At 38.2% G+C, this 13,210-nt stretch overlaps 1 protein-coding gene across 1 annotated transcript in view; it reads right to left on the reverse strand.

Annotated features, from left to right (window-relative positions):
* Positions 1–764: 764 nt before the first annotated feature.
* Positions 765–13,210, reverse strand: part of ARAP2 (ArfGAP with RhoGAP domain, ankyrin repeat and PH domain 2) — a 187,846-nt gene continuing 175,400 nt past the window's right edge. The window contains exons 32-33 of the mRNA XM_052642100.1: positions 9,819–9,953; positions 765–1,145 (exon numbers count right to left, since the gene is read on the reverse strand). Of these exons, the coding sequence (XP_052498060.1) occupies positions 765–1,145; positions 9,819–9,953 (516 nt within the window). The remainder of the gene's footprint in view (positions 1,146–9,818; positions 9,954–13,210) is intronic.

The raw sequence follows: 13,210 nt of genomic DNA on the forward strand, positions 1-13,210 counted from the left end.
ACTAGAATGAATCTCAACCTGACCTGCTTGGCTTTTAGGACATGTTAATTCTTTGCCTCTTTTTAAAACCTCAGTGTTGTTTGATAGGCAGCCACTAAAATAAATCCTCCCCCTTTTCAACTTATTTTCTTTTCCCTAACGTTGGACCCTATGTAAACCTAAAAACATATGATAACTTTATATACAAGGTTTCTCAAAGTGCAAAATGTGTTACATATAGTTTCATAGGCTTCATTTACACACAGCATTTTATACAATACAGTATATTTTGCAATTTCTGTTCATAAATTTACAGCACTTAACAGACACCTACAGTTGACCCTTGATCAATGTGGGTTTTGAACTGCATGGGTCCACTTATATGTGGATATTTTTAAAAAGTGAATCCTACAGCACTACATGATCCACAATCAGTTGAACCTACAAATGCAGAGGAATTTCAGATATGGGGGCTGACTATAAATTATACACAGATTAACACACTAACCCCTGCCCCATGTTGTTCAGGGGTCAACTGTACTTCAAAAGGTTGGCCACTCAAAGTAACCCATGCCTTCCTACGCAAGGTTAACAGAGCTGAACTGTACAAGCTCTGTTCAGACCACAACACTGAATCTTACACTATCACATATATACATACATATTAATAGTTTAAAATGCTCTTTAAATGGTTAAGGATAGCTAAACACATCTCTCCTAGCATAAAATACAGTTTGGTTTCAGACACTGTACACAATATTTAAAAAAATAATTTGTAGGACAAGTCATTTTATTTCCTTCTGCACCACTTGCTCAGCCTGTAACTCTTTTGGAAGCGTTCTTGATCGTTGGAGAACCACGCTAAGCTCTTCGATGACCTTTGGCGGTAACTTATTATTGCAGTCCAAAGTATCTTTGCCATTCCTGTCCTCAGTCTTCCTCAGTGTCTTTAGGCCTTTATGGCCTTTCTGTCGCCCTGGGAAGACCTCAGCCTCTGTGTCCTCCAGACAGTTGAAACTCCGGTGTTTTTTGGTTCGATTTCGAAGTTTCTCGTCCTTGTGCTCCAGGCACTGGGCCACGATGGAGGCTTTCTCCTTTAAGGTGCCATCTCCACCTTGGTCACGCTTTGCACCGAGCCGCAGCCTTTCGAGTTCTGCTTTTGCACTCTTAAAATAAAACAAAACATGTCAGAGGGAAGCAAGATCTGGCCTACTCTGCTTAAAGAATACATGGCACGTAGAAGTTGATGCTTCTTTTATTAGAGTTTATTTCTATGACTTAGGTTCTAACTTGACTTTGGCACTAGCAGCAGGTCTGAATTTATAGACGGATCTGAGAGCTACAAAACCAACTGAAATGGAGATCACGGAAATTCATTTTAACAAGCATTTAACATACCACTTCAAAGATGTCTTTCAAGCTAGTTATTCAAATTGACTCCCATTTTAAACTTGCCTCTTTCAATTCACTGCTGCTCGGATGTGTCACAGGTTCATGCATCTATAATCCTACAGTGTTGTACCCGAAATACAGAGGAAAACGGGGGTCTCTGTGGCCATAAGTCCAGGAAATACACTTTGTAATAGATCCCTCTTTGAGATTCACAATACATATTAAAGAAGCTGAGAAATACTTCATCAGAAAAACCTGTTCAACTTAATTTTTTTCCTCCTCCAAAAATATTTGACTAGTGCAATCTTTTCCCCATATAATGCCTATTAGAATCCTACAGATATTTGTGAAAACACTGAAAGAAATATATAGTTGTGTATTAAAACCCACAGGTGTACTTTCATAACTAGTGTCAATGGCATCTTGTGACTGGGCAAGTATTGACATTCAGAACTCTCATTAGATTCTCAAAGGGGATTACAACCTAACAAATGTTAAGATAAAAGAATGAACAACAGAGAAGCAAGCATCTCGTTGGTATGGAGCCACAGCGAAAGGCTATCCAAAAAACTGAGTTGGGGGAAGTGGGAAGGCATAAGTCATTTTTCTTTTCACAAGCAAGAGTTGAAGGAATTTCTTCAACATTTCCTCATAAAAACTGCAAAGCACAAAGAAATCCAAGGAAAATTTCTTATTATAAATGTTTGAGAGAAAGATGAAATGAAAATGGTGATGTAGCATGAAGAATGGGACTGTTTTGCAGATGGCAAGTAGAAGTATGTGTGCTTACCCATTCTTAGGAAAACACCAAAAAACTAACTGAACAACAATCGACAAAAACACACACACACACTGGAACTTTTTTAAAAGATACCTACATCCAAAGACAAAAAGCCACAATGAGATGGCAGCAAGAGTATAATCATGATAAAATCAAATTTCATATCTACTGGGTGGGTGACCTACAAACAGGAAAATAACTATACCGCAGAAGTTCTCCCACAGCAGTAAAAGTCCTGAGCTTCACATGAGGCTTTCCAACCAAGGGGTCTGTCTATGGGAAGAGGAGCCCCCAAAGGATCTGGCTTGGAAGGCAACATGTTCTTGGGTTGGAAGAATCAATATTGTTAAAATGACTATACTACCCAAAGCACTGCTATACTTATATAACCGGTATAGCATAGGGAACTCAGGCCAATATTCTGTAATAACCTAAATGGGAAAATAATTTGAGAAAGAATAGATACATATATATGTATGGCTGACTCACTTTGCTGTACACCTGAAACACAATATTGTTAATCAACTATACTCCAATATAAAATAAATACTGCTTTGCAAATAATGAAATTAAGTAGCATAAATAGGATGCCCAATGTAATGTTCAAAGGGCAATACCTCATCTCTTTATTTTACTCTGTAGTTGCTCTTTCTAGTATACTAGATAAGCTATTCATACCTCTTGTGATTATTTGAATGCTGATAGAAACTCAACACAGTGCAAGGAGGGTTTTGTTTTTAGCTTTTGTTTGTTCACTGATGAGTGAACTTATCACAGTGCCTGCAGATGGGAAATTACCAATAAATATTTTCTGAATAAGGGATGAAGAAAGGTTAAAAAAATTCAAATGTATAATATTTTATCATATTGTTTTATCTTCCTAAATTCCAGCAGATTGGGACATAGTTTTACAATTTGAAATTTTCTGATAAGCTCATGATTATACATCTCAGAGAAATACTTCTACTCTAAACCTGATAAGAAGAAATATTTAGTTGTTTAGTATCTAGCTTAATTCTAAAGTTTCATTAGAATGTGTTAGAATGGCTACACAGCCATGTGAATGTAATTAATGAATTGTGCATATAAACAGGTTAATATGGAAAATATTTTATCACAGTACAAAAAGAAAAATAAGAAAGGATTAGTAAAAATAATGGCCATTTAAACATAAGGATGTGATGGGGAGTTTATAAATCAATATGAATCTTAAAAAAGTTTCACTTGGTATCTTCCGTTCAGGTAGGTTGAGTCTCTCAGTCGTGTCCAACTCTTTGTGATCCTATAAACTGCAGCACGCCAGGTCTCCCTGTCCATCACCAACTCCTGGAGTTTACCCAAACCCATGTCCATTGAGTCGGTGATGCCATCCAACCATCTCATCCTCTGTTGTCCCCTTCTCCTCCTGTCCCCAATCCCTCCGAGCACCAGGGTCTTTTCCAATGAGTCAGCCCTTTGCATCAGGTGGCCAAAGTACTTGAGTTTCAGCTTTAGCATCATTTCCAGGGTTGATCTCCTTCAGAATGGACTGGCTGGATCTCCTTGCAGTCCAAGGGACTCTTAAGAGTCTTCTCCAACACCGCACTTCAAAAGCATCAATTCTTCGGCACTCAGCTTTCTTCACAGTTAAACTCTCACATCTATACGTGACCACTGGAAAAATCATAGCCTTGACTAGATAGACCTTTGTTGGCAAAGTAATGTCTCTGCTTTTCAATATGCTGTCTAGGTTAGTCATAACTTTCCTTCCAAGGAGTAAGCATCTTTTAATTTCATGGCTGCAGTCACAATCTGCAGGCATTTTGGAGCCCCCCGAAATAAAGTCTGACACAGTTTCCACTGTTTCCCCATCTATTTGCCATGAAGTCATGGGACCAGATGTCATGATCTTAGTTTTCTGAATGTTGGCAACTTTTTCACTCTCCTCTTTCACTTTCATCAAGAGGCTTTTTAGTTCTTCACTTTCTGCCATAAGGGTGGTGTCATCTGTCTATCTGAGGTTATTGATATTTCTCCTGGCAATCCTGATTCCAGCTTGTGTTTCTTCCAGCCCAGCATTTCTCATGATGCACTCTGCATGTAAGTTAAATAAGCAGGGTGACAATATACAGCCTTGACATACTCCTTTCCCAATTTGGAACCAGTCTGTTGTTCCATGTCCAATTCTAACTGTTGCTTCCTGACCTGCATACAGGTTTCTCAAGAGGCAGGTCAGGTGGTCTGGTATTCCCATCCTCTTGCAGAATTTTCCACATTTATTGTGATACACACAGTCAAAGGCTTTGGCATAGTCAATAAAGCAGAAATAGATGTTTTTCTGGAACTCTCTTGCTTTTTTGATGATCTAGCAGATGTTGGCAATTTGATTTCTGGTTCCTCTGCCTTTTCTAAAACTAGCTTGAACATCTGGAAGTTCAAGGTTCACGTATTGCTGAAGCCTGGCTTGGAGAATTTTGAGCATTACTTTACTAGCATGTGAGATGAGTGCAACTGTGTGGTAGTTTGAGCATTCTTTGGCATTGCCTTTCTTTGGGATTGGAATGAAAACTGACCTTTTCCAGTCCTGTGGCCACTGCTGAGTTCAAGGATCAATATGGAGCGGTTTTATAGATCATGATGACATTTCTTTTTTCAGCTATTGGCAGAAAGACATGGGGACTCTGGTGTAGTAAGTATGGCCTTCTCAGGTGGCACTAGTGGTGAAGAACCTGCTTGCAAATGCAGGAGTCATAAGAGATATGGGTTCGACCCCTGGGTAGGGAAAATCCCCTGGAGGAGGGTATGGCAACCCACTCCAGTATTTTTGCCTGGAGAATCCCCATGGACAGAGGAGGTCTTGCGGGCTATCGTCCATAGGACTGCATTGTCAGAAACGACTGAAGTGACTTAGCACACACTAGTCATCTAGTCTCTTCAATACAATCATCCTGTTTTGTATCATTTTTACTTTTATACTTTCCCCTATACCACCTTATTGAAATTTCCATTGTGCTATCAGGTACCTCAATTCTATAACTAACTTCATTCATTCATTCATTCATTCGCTCAGTTGTGTCCAACTCTGAGACCCCATGAATTGCAGCATGCCAGGCCTCCCTGTCCATCACCATCTCCCGGAGTTCACTCAGACTCATGTCCATCGAGTCCGTGATGCCATCCAGCCATCTCATCCTGGGTCATCCCCTTCTCCTCCTGCCCCCAATCCCTCCCACCATCAGAGTCTTTTCCAATGAGTCAGTTCTTCGCATGAGGTGTCCAAAGTAGTGGAGCTTCAGCTTTAGCATCATTCCTTCCAAAGAAATCCCAGGGTTGATCTCCTTCAGAATGGACTGGTTGGATCTCCTTGCAGTCCAAGGGACTCTTAAGAGTCTTCTCCAACACCACACTTCAAATGCATCAATTCTTCGGCGCTCAGCCTTCTTCACAGTCCAACTCTCACATCCATACATGACCACAGGTAAAACCATAGCCTTGACTAGACGGACCTTAGTTGGCAAAGTAATGTCTCTGCTTTTGAATATGCTGTCTAGGGTGGTCATAACTTTTCTTCCAAGGAGTAAGCGTCTTTTAATTTCATGGCTGCAGTCACCATCTGCAGTGATTTTGGAGCCCCCCAAAATAAAGTCTGACACTGTTTCTACTGTTTCCCCATCTATTTCCCATGAAGTGATGGGACCAGATGCCATGATCTTCGTTTTCTGAATGTTGAGCTTTAAGCCAACTTTTTTGCTCTCCTCTTTTACTTTTATCAAGAGCCTTTTTAGCTCCTCTTCACTTTGTGATGTCATCTGCATATCTGAGGTTATTGATATTTCTCCCAGCAATCTTGATTCCAGCTTGTGTTTCTTCCAGTCCAGCATTTCTCACGATGTACTCTGCATAGTAGTTAAATAAGCAGGGTGACAATATACAGCCTTGACGTACTCCTTTTCCTATTTGGAACCAGTCTGTTGTTCCATGTCCAGCTCTGTTGCTTCCTGACCTGCATACAGATTTCTCAAGAGGCAGGTTAGGCGGTCTGGTATTCCCATCTCTTTCAGAATTTTCCACAGTTTATTGTGATCCACACAGTCAAAGGCTTTGGCATAGTCAATAAAGCAGAAATAGATGTTTTTCTGGAACTCTCTTTACTCCTAACTTCTTTACTCCTCAATATCTCTTGACTCTTTCCTGTTGGTGTAACTTAAGTCCATCTCATTCTTGAGCATACCAATTTAGCATACACACATGCATTAATACATATACTGCTAAAATTTCAAGTAAAACTATGATATTAAACTAAATAACATAACCATATATGAAGGTGGGGAGGGGTGGTGAAGTGAATTGATAAAAATCAAGAGGATGTGAAAGTGATGCTTTGTATGATTATATGGTATGTGGAGTGCCTTGTATGTTGTGGGAAAGCCAAGGGCATTGATACCGTGGGGAAAAAAAGGCATCCATATATGCTTCACTGTCCTTAAGGTATTAATAATTCAAAAAGAAAGATTGATAAGCTATGAAATTAGGAAAGCAGAGGTGGCTTGGTCCAGAGGATGCCAGTTTGTGTCAGAGAAAACTGAAAATGAGGATCTGAAATGGAGTTCATATCTAAGCAGAGAGAATACTACCCTGTGAAGTAAGGGCTTTTTATTATCCCTAGGAGCTTACAGATAAAAGCTGAGCACAATGTACACAGTAAGTTAAGAAGGTACCCGAGAAGAAGTAGGAGGGCCATAGGTATCATTTAGCTTGTGTGTTCTTAAGCACTGTTTGCCTCTTCATGTATGATCTGTCAAAAACTTACTTCCTCTTGCTTATTCACTAGCTCAATACTAATTTACTCAATTAAGTTTAGAAGTCATTTCCTCCAGGAAGCCTTCCTTGCTTGGAGAAGGTATTCTCATACAACTTTTAAATGAACGTCTTGAAAGCAAGACAGCTCATGAAATGGGAAGTCACCAAATGCACCAATCTGTCAACAATTTCTTTGAGAAGCAATTTTCTTGACCATATCCATTGACTTACTTTAAGCTAGCTAGTAATATTTGATTGTATTAAGCTAGCTAGTATTAGTCATTTATTAATATACTTACATATTTACTTCAGTTCAATAAAAAATACTTTATTTGGTTTGTGTGAAAACTTGCAATTTTAATTTTTCTTTTTTTAAACTTTAATGGTTTTTAGTGAAAAACATTACCAAATAAAACATTATTTATCACTGAAAAACATCAAACATTTAAAATTTTTCTTTGTCAAATTTGTTGAATTCCCACACTTATGAAAAAGCTTGGTTTAGTTTACTAACAAATTTTCTAGAAATTAATATTTCATAAAGTTGTTTTCAAAGCCTTTGAAATCAATTTGTTTATAGTTTTTGTTCATCAGTTTTCTGATCTCAACAATGTTAAAAAAGTTGCCTCTGAAATTCTGGATTTGAGTTTAAGATGCAGAGTACATCATGAGAAACGCTGGACTGGAAGAAACACAAGCTGGAATCAAGATTGCCAGGAGAAATATCAATAACCTCAGATATGCAAATGACACCACCCTTATGGCAGAAAGTGAAGAGGAACTAAAAAGCCTCTTGATGAAAGTGAAAGAGGAGAGTGAAAAAGTTGGCCTAAAGCTCATCAACATTCAGAAAACGAAGATCATGGCATCTGGTCCCATCACTTCATGGGAAATAGATGGGGAAACAGTAGAAACAGTGTCAGACTTTATTTTGGGGGGCTCCAAAATCACTGCAGATGGTGACTGCAGCCATGAAATTAAAAGACGCTTACTCCTTGGAAGAAAAGTTATGACCAACCTAGACAGCATGTTCAAAAGCAGAGACATTACTTTGCTGACTAAGTTCCGTCTAGTCAAGGCTATGGTTTTACCTGTGGTCATGTATGGATGTGAGAGTTGGACTGTGAAGAAGGCTGAGAGCCGAAGAATTGATGCTTTTGAAGTGTGGTGTTGGAGAAGACTCTTAAGAGTCCCTTGGACTGCAAGGAGATCCAACCAATCCATTCTGAAGGAGATCAACACTGGGATTTCTTTGGAAGGAATGATGCTAAAGCTGAAACTCCACTACTTTGGCCACCTCATGAGACGAGTTGACTCATTGGAAAAAACTCTGATGGTGGGAGGGATTGGGGGCAGGAGGAGAAGGGGACAACCCAGGATGAGATGGCTGGATGGCATCACGGATTCGATGGACGTGAGTCTGAGTGAACTCCGGGAGATGGTGATGGACAGGGAGGCCTGGCATGCTGCAATTCATGGGGTCGCAAAGAGTCGGACATGACTGAGCGACTGAACTGAACAAACTACTGTATATTCAATCATCTCAATTCTATACTGGAAACTGGTTAACGTACTTTGATCCTAAAATTTACTTTGCTTTGCTCCATAATTGATCCTGAGGCAATGTCAGGAGAAGCTAGGGTCACAGCAGGGCATATCTATTCCCTGCATTTCTATGTCCCCTAAGCTGGGTTCCCAAACATGACTCTTAAAATGAAGATTCTAGATTATCTGGGGAATCCACAGTTCTGCAAAGCAGTTTATTATAAGGAAGAAAAACTTGTAAGTGCAAAATGGCAGAAGGGACAAGCTCCTGAGTTCTTGCTGTCTTATTCTTCTCTTTGATTACATCAGCACAGAAGGCAACAAAGGAAATAAACCATTATTTTCAAAGCTTTTATCTTTTAGAGAAAAGGGACACTACAGTGGGATAAATGTTTAAGGAAAGATAGTCATGGAAAAACACTTTTTAAAAGTCTGATCACTAAATTAAAATGGCTTTTGTCTCTCAAAAGTTATTCCTGTTATACCTGAAACTTACACAACTTTGTAAATCAACTATATTGCGTTAAAACTTTTAAAAAAGTTATTCTTGTTTAGAAAGCAAGAAACTCACATAGCTTAATGCCAAATCTGGGCTCTAAGAAGAAACAACTTTTGCGTGCTTTTCTTTTTGTTTTGAAGGACTCATTTAATGCACTGAAATGCACATTAGTTGCAAACTGTCTAATGAGTTTTGAGATTTACAGCCTGTGTCTTTGTCTGCATCAAGACCAATGCTACTTATGTTCACCCTACCCTTCAAAAGTGAGAAGGAAAACACAGTTTTCATGAAAGATGCCAAATCTTCTTTATTGATGCTCAAAGATCATCCTGCCGTTCCTTAAATTAACTGAGTTAATGGGTTCCCAAACCACTGGAATTTGATTGTGTTACTGGTAAGTCTTGTTACCATGGCTCCTGACATATTCTGCCCTGCGCTTATTGTAAGGAGGTTACAAGTGTACTTGTAAGGCTAATTTGAGACTGATTTTTACCACCAGAAACTTTTGTATACATATTTAATATTCTTGGCCACTTTAGGGATTAAAAAAAAGCTAAGTGGTATCATGCAATGATGCATATTTAATTGAGTGATCACGAATATTGTTAAAATTACTTTTATTTAAGTTAACAAAATATAAAACTTCAAAGAGTGGCTTAGGATTATTCATACAGTTTCTTGATGGATGTGATTTTTACAGTTTTACTATTTTTACTGCACTCTTCCAAGTGATTATTACTGTGCTCTTGAAACCAATGAGGTAACTGATGCATTTAACCACATTAAGACATAAGAAAACAAATGTTATTATGACTAATGTAAAAACAAACATCCTAATCTTACCTGAGTCTCTCTCCGGGCTTGGGTTGCATTTCTGTCATGCTGGATGGGAATCAGAGGCAAACCTCCAATTTTGGGATTTTTGGTTATAGAACGTTTTCGTTCCTTTCCAGCTGGTGGCCATATATCATTTTCATGCTGTGGAAACACAATTTCTTGCTGTGGGTGTGTGACTTTATTATGTGGTCCACCAAGTTTACAGTCACTGGGCTCCTTTCCCATCTATCCAAGTCAGGTGATCCGCTTTTCACGAGAAGGTTGTTTGTAATTATGATGTTGATTCTCGTGGTAGCACCGCTTGAGGATGTGAAACTCCTAAGTGAACTGAGCTTTGAGGTCTCAGTTCAATTTCTAAGCTTCAGAAATATGCCTTCTGTACTACTTATCAAACCAAAAGGGGGAAAATATCTACAGAAACCAGTAAATCTCTTTGTAGAAGAAAAATAATATACCTCGCTACATTTCTAGGCCCTGTAATCAAAATAACTACACATTCATTTTCTCTTACCACTGAAGATAACTTTTAGTGTCAAAATAATTTGACATTATATATACTCTCAAGTCAACCTAAGGCATGGCTAGCAGAAAAATTATCTTTATTTTATGACCTTTTGAAAAATGTTTCGTTTTCACCTAATTGAATTCCAAAGAAATGTTACCTTGTACACAAACATTTCTACTGAAAATCATTTTACAACAGAGCGTGTATTTGTGCTCAACTTGTTGACTACATATTCTGGCCAGTGAGCAATTATAGATATGACTGGAAAAAAGGTAATTTTGCAAAGGGGGGAAATACCCATGGGTAAAAATATAAGCTCTTGAATGATAAATCCTTAAGATATACATATAAAAGAAAAATCTTTTAAAGACTTTTATACTCCTCAGGGTAGATTAATTTTTCAGAAGCTAGGAGAAACAAATCGATTTTCAGACAGCATTCTATGAAAGAAATACAAAATATCAACCACACACAATGAGAAGTTTACAGATGTTATGATGAAAACCATCTGGTAAACCATATCGCTAAATGCCTACTCGTTCTTTTCCTCTACTCAAGACTGAACAGAGTCATATTCTTATGTTGCAATTAGTATTTTAATGTCCTGTTTTATAGCAAAAGAACTATTTCAACAAACTTTATACTCACTATAAAACAGCAGCTAAGCTATATTGAAGGGCATACTGCTACACTTTGTGCTTACCAATATACAGGTATTATCTCATTTCATCCTTAGGGACCCTACAGTGTATGTCCTGTTATTAGTAGAGTTATTGCCTAGGCATCAAATCTACCCTTGAGTTTCAGTGGGGTGCTTACTTTGGTTCAGCAAATCTGCAATGGTTATGCAATATTTCAATCAGAAAGTTACAAGTTTCATATTTTTATATCACAGTCTTAAACTCAGTAAAATAACTCATATTACAGAACTCAGACATTCCCAACATGTAAAGCTGGAAACAAACTGATGGGAAGGAATTAGGTAACCCTACGTAGGTAAAAGCCTAGGCTTTTACTCACTGGTGTATAGTATATGTATTAAATGGTATTATTTCAAGAAGTCTAAGAGCAAATGTAGTTTCTAAACACAGTATTTTTTCTGACATGATATATATATATATATAATACTGTAAATACTGGCTAATTAGTTCTCACTGGATTTATCCAAGAGGTAGCAATATTTTTCCCACCACAAATCTTAAGACATAAGTAATATGTTCTGATATCATTTATAGTTATGTGTGAAGTGAAGTGAAGTCACTCAGTCATGTCCGACTCTCTGTGACCCCATGGACTGTAGCCTACCGGGCTCCTCAGTCCACAGAATTTTCAAGGCAAGAGTACTGGAGTGGGTTGCCATTTCCTTCTCCAGGATAAGTGACTTCAAAAAATCAAACTGCATGGAGCATATAGATGAGGATCTTATTATTATAACCAGTGATCACACCCTCAAATCTTCGTTCCTGCCTCTCACTTCCTTTTCCTAATTTTCCCCCACAGCTTTACTGAGGTATAACTGACAAATAAAAGATGTTTAAAGTGTATGGCATGATGACTACATACATACACTGTGAAAGGATTTCCCTCATCGAGTTAATCAACATATTGATCACCTCACATATGTATTTACCCCTCCCCACCAGTGCCTTTTTGGTTAGAATATTTGAGTTCTATTCTCTTAGAAAATTTAAATTTTATAATACAGTGTTATGAACTGCACTCACCATGTCACCTATTAGATCCTCAGATTTTATTCATCATGTATCCAAAAGTATCTACCTTTTCACCAACTTCTTACTCCTGCCCCCCACATCCCTTGGAAACCACTGTCATATTCTATGAGTTTGACTTTTATGTGGAATACCATTGCAGTAATTGTCTGGCTTAATTCATTTAGCATAATGCCTTCCAGGTTCATTCATCTTGTCCCAAATGATAGACTTCCTTTTTAGGGCTGAATAATATTCCACTGTATATATGTATGAATACACATTTTCTTTATCCATTCATCCATCGATAGGTTATTCCCATACTATGCCTATGGTGAGTAATGCTGCCGTTAACAAGGTTCTGCCTCTCAATTTCTGATCTTGACATCTTTCCAGATAACTTAGTTTAGCTTCGTTCACTCTGAATATACCTTAGACTTCTTGAGACTGTCTATCCATTCTGCTTTTCACATTTTCCCCACTTCTTTCACAGTCTGGCTTAGATTTCAAGGTCATTCAGTATACTCACCACCTTATAAATCAAGGCTGGGCTGCTTCTCCTACCACACTTGCCTGATAAAACCCCAAGCATAGTAAAACCCAATTCTACTTATTCTGTGGGTACCTCCAAATTAATGGAGGCAAAAAAAAAGAATCGATCAGTCTGGAGATTCATCTCACTTTTAATTTATCCTAAAATTTCAAATGAGCCTTCAGCACTCCCTGGACATTCTCCTACAGTACAACTAGCTTCCTCACTCTCTGAAGGTAATTTCTCACCTTTTATTCTGTCTCTGTACATGTAATATCCCTCCCAGACTCACATGTGGTGACCTCACTGATATAATTGAAAAATTAGTAGTAGTCATTCAATTTCATTTTCTCACCATGAGACGTACCAATCTCTCTGCATCTCTAGCCATATAAACAAGGCTTCCTTCTCTTCCAATAACTATTTGCTTTGAATATAAATAACTCTTCCCCAGTCATATCTATAATTGCATAGTGGGTCAGAATATGTAGTCAACAATCCGAGAACAAATATGTCACACACTCTGTTGTATAATGAATTTTTTCTGCAATGATGAACACATGCAGTTGCTCACATTGCTTCACATCTGCTCAAGGCCCCTGCTGGTTTAATATTCTCTCTTCTGATTCTTTGATAGAATTCTCTGCACCTA

The sequence above is a fragment of the Budorcas taxicolor genome, chromosome 6 (assembly GCF_023091745.1).
Source record: "Budorcas taxicolor isolate Tak-1 chromosome 6, Takin1.1, whole genome shotgun sequence".
NCBI classification, from domain to species: domain Eukaryota; kingdom Metazoa; phylum Chordata; class Mammalia; order Artiodactyla; family Bovidae; genus Budorcas; species Budorcas taxicolor.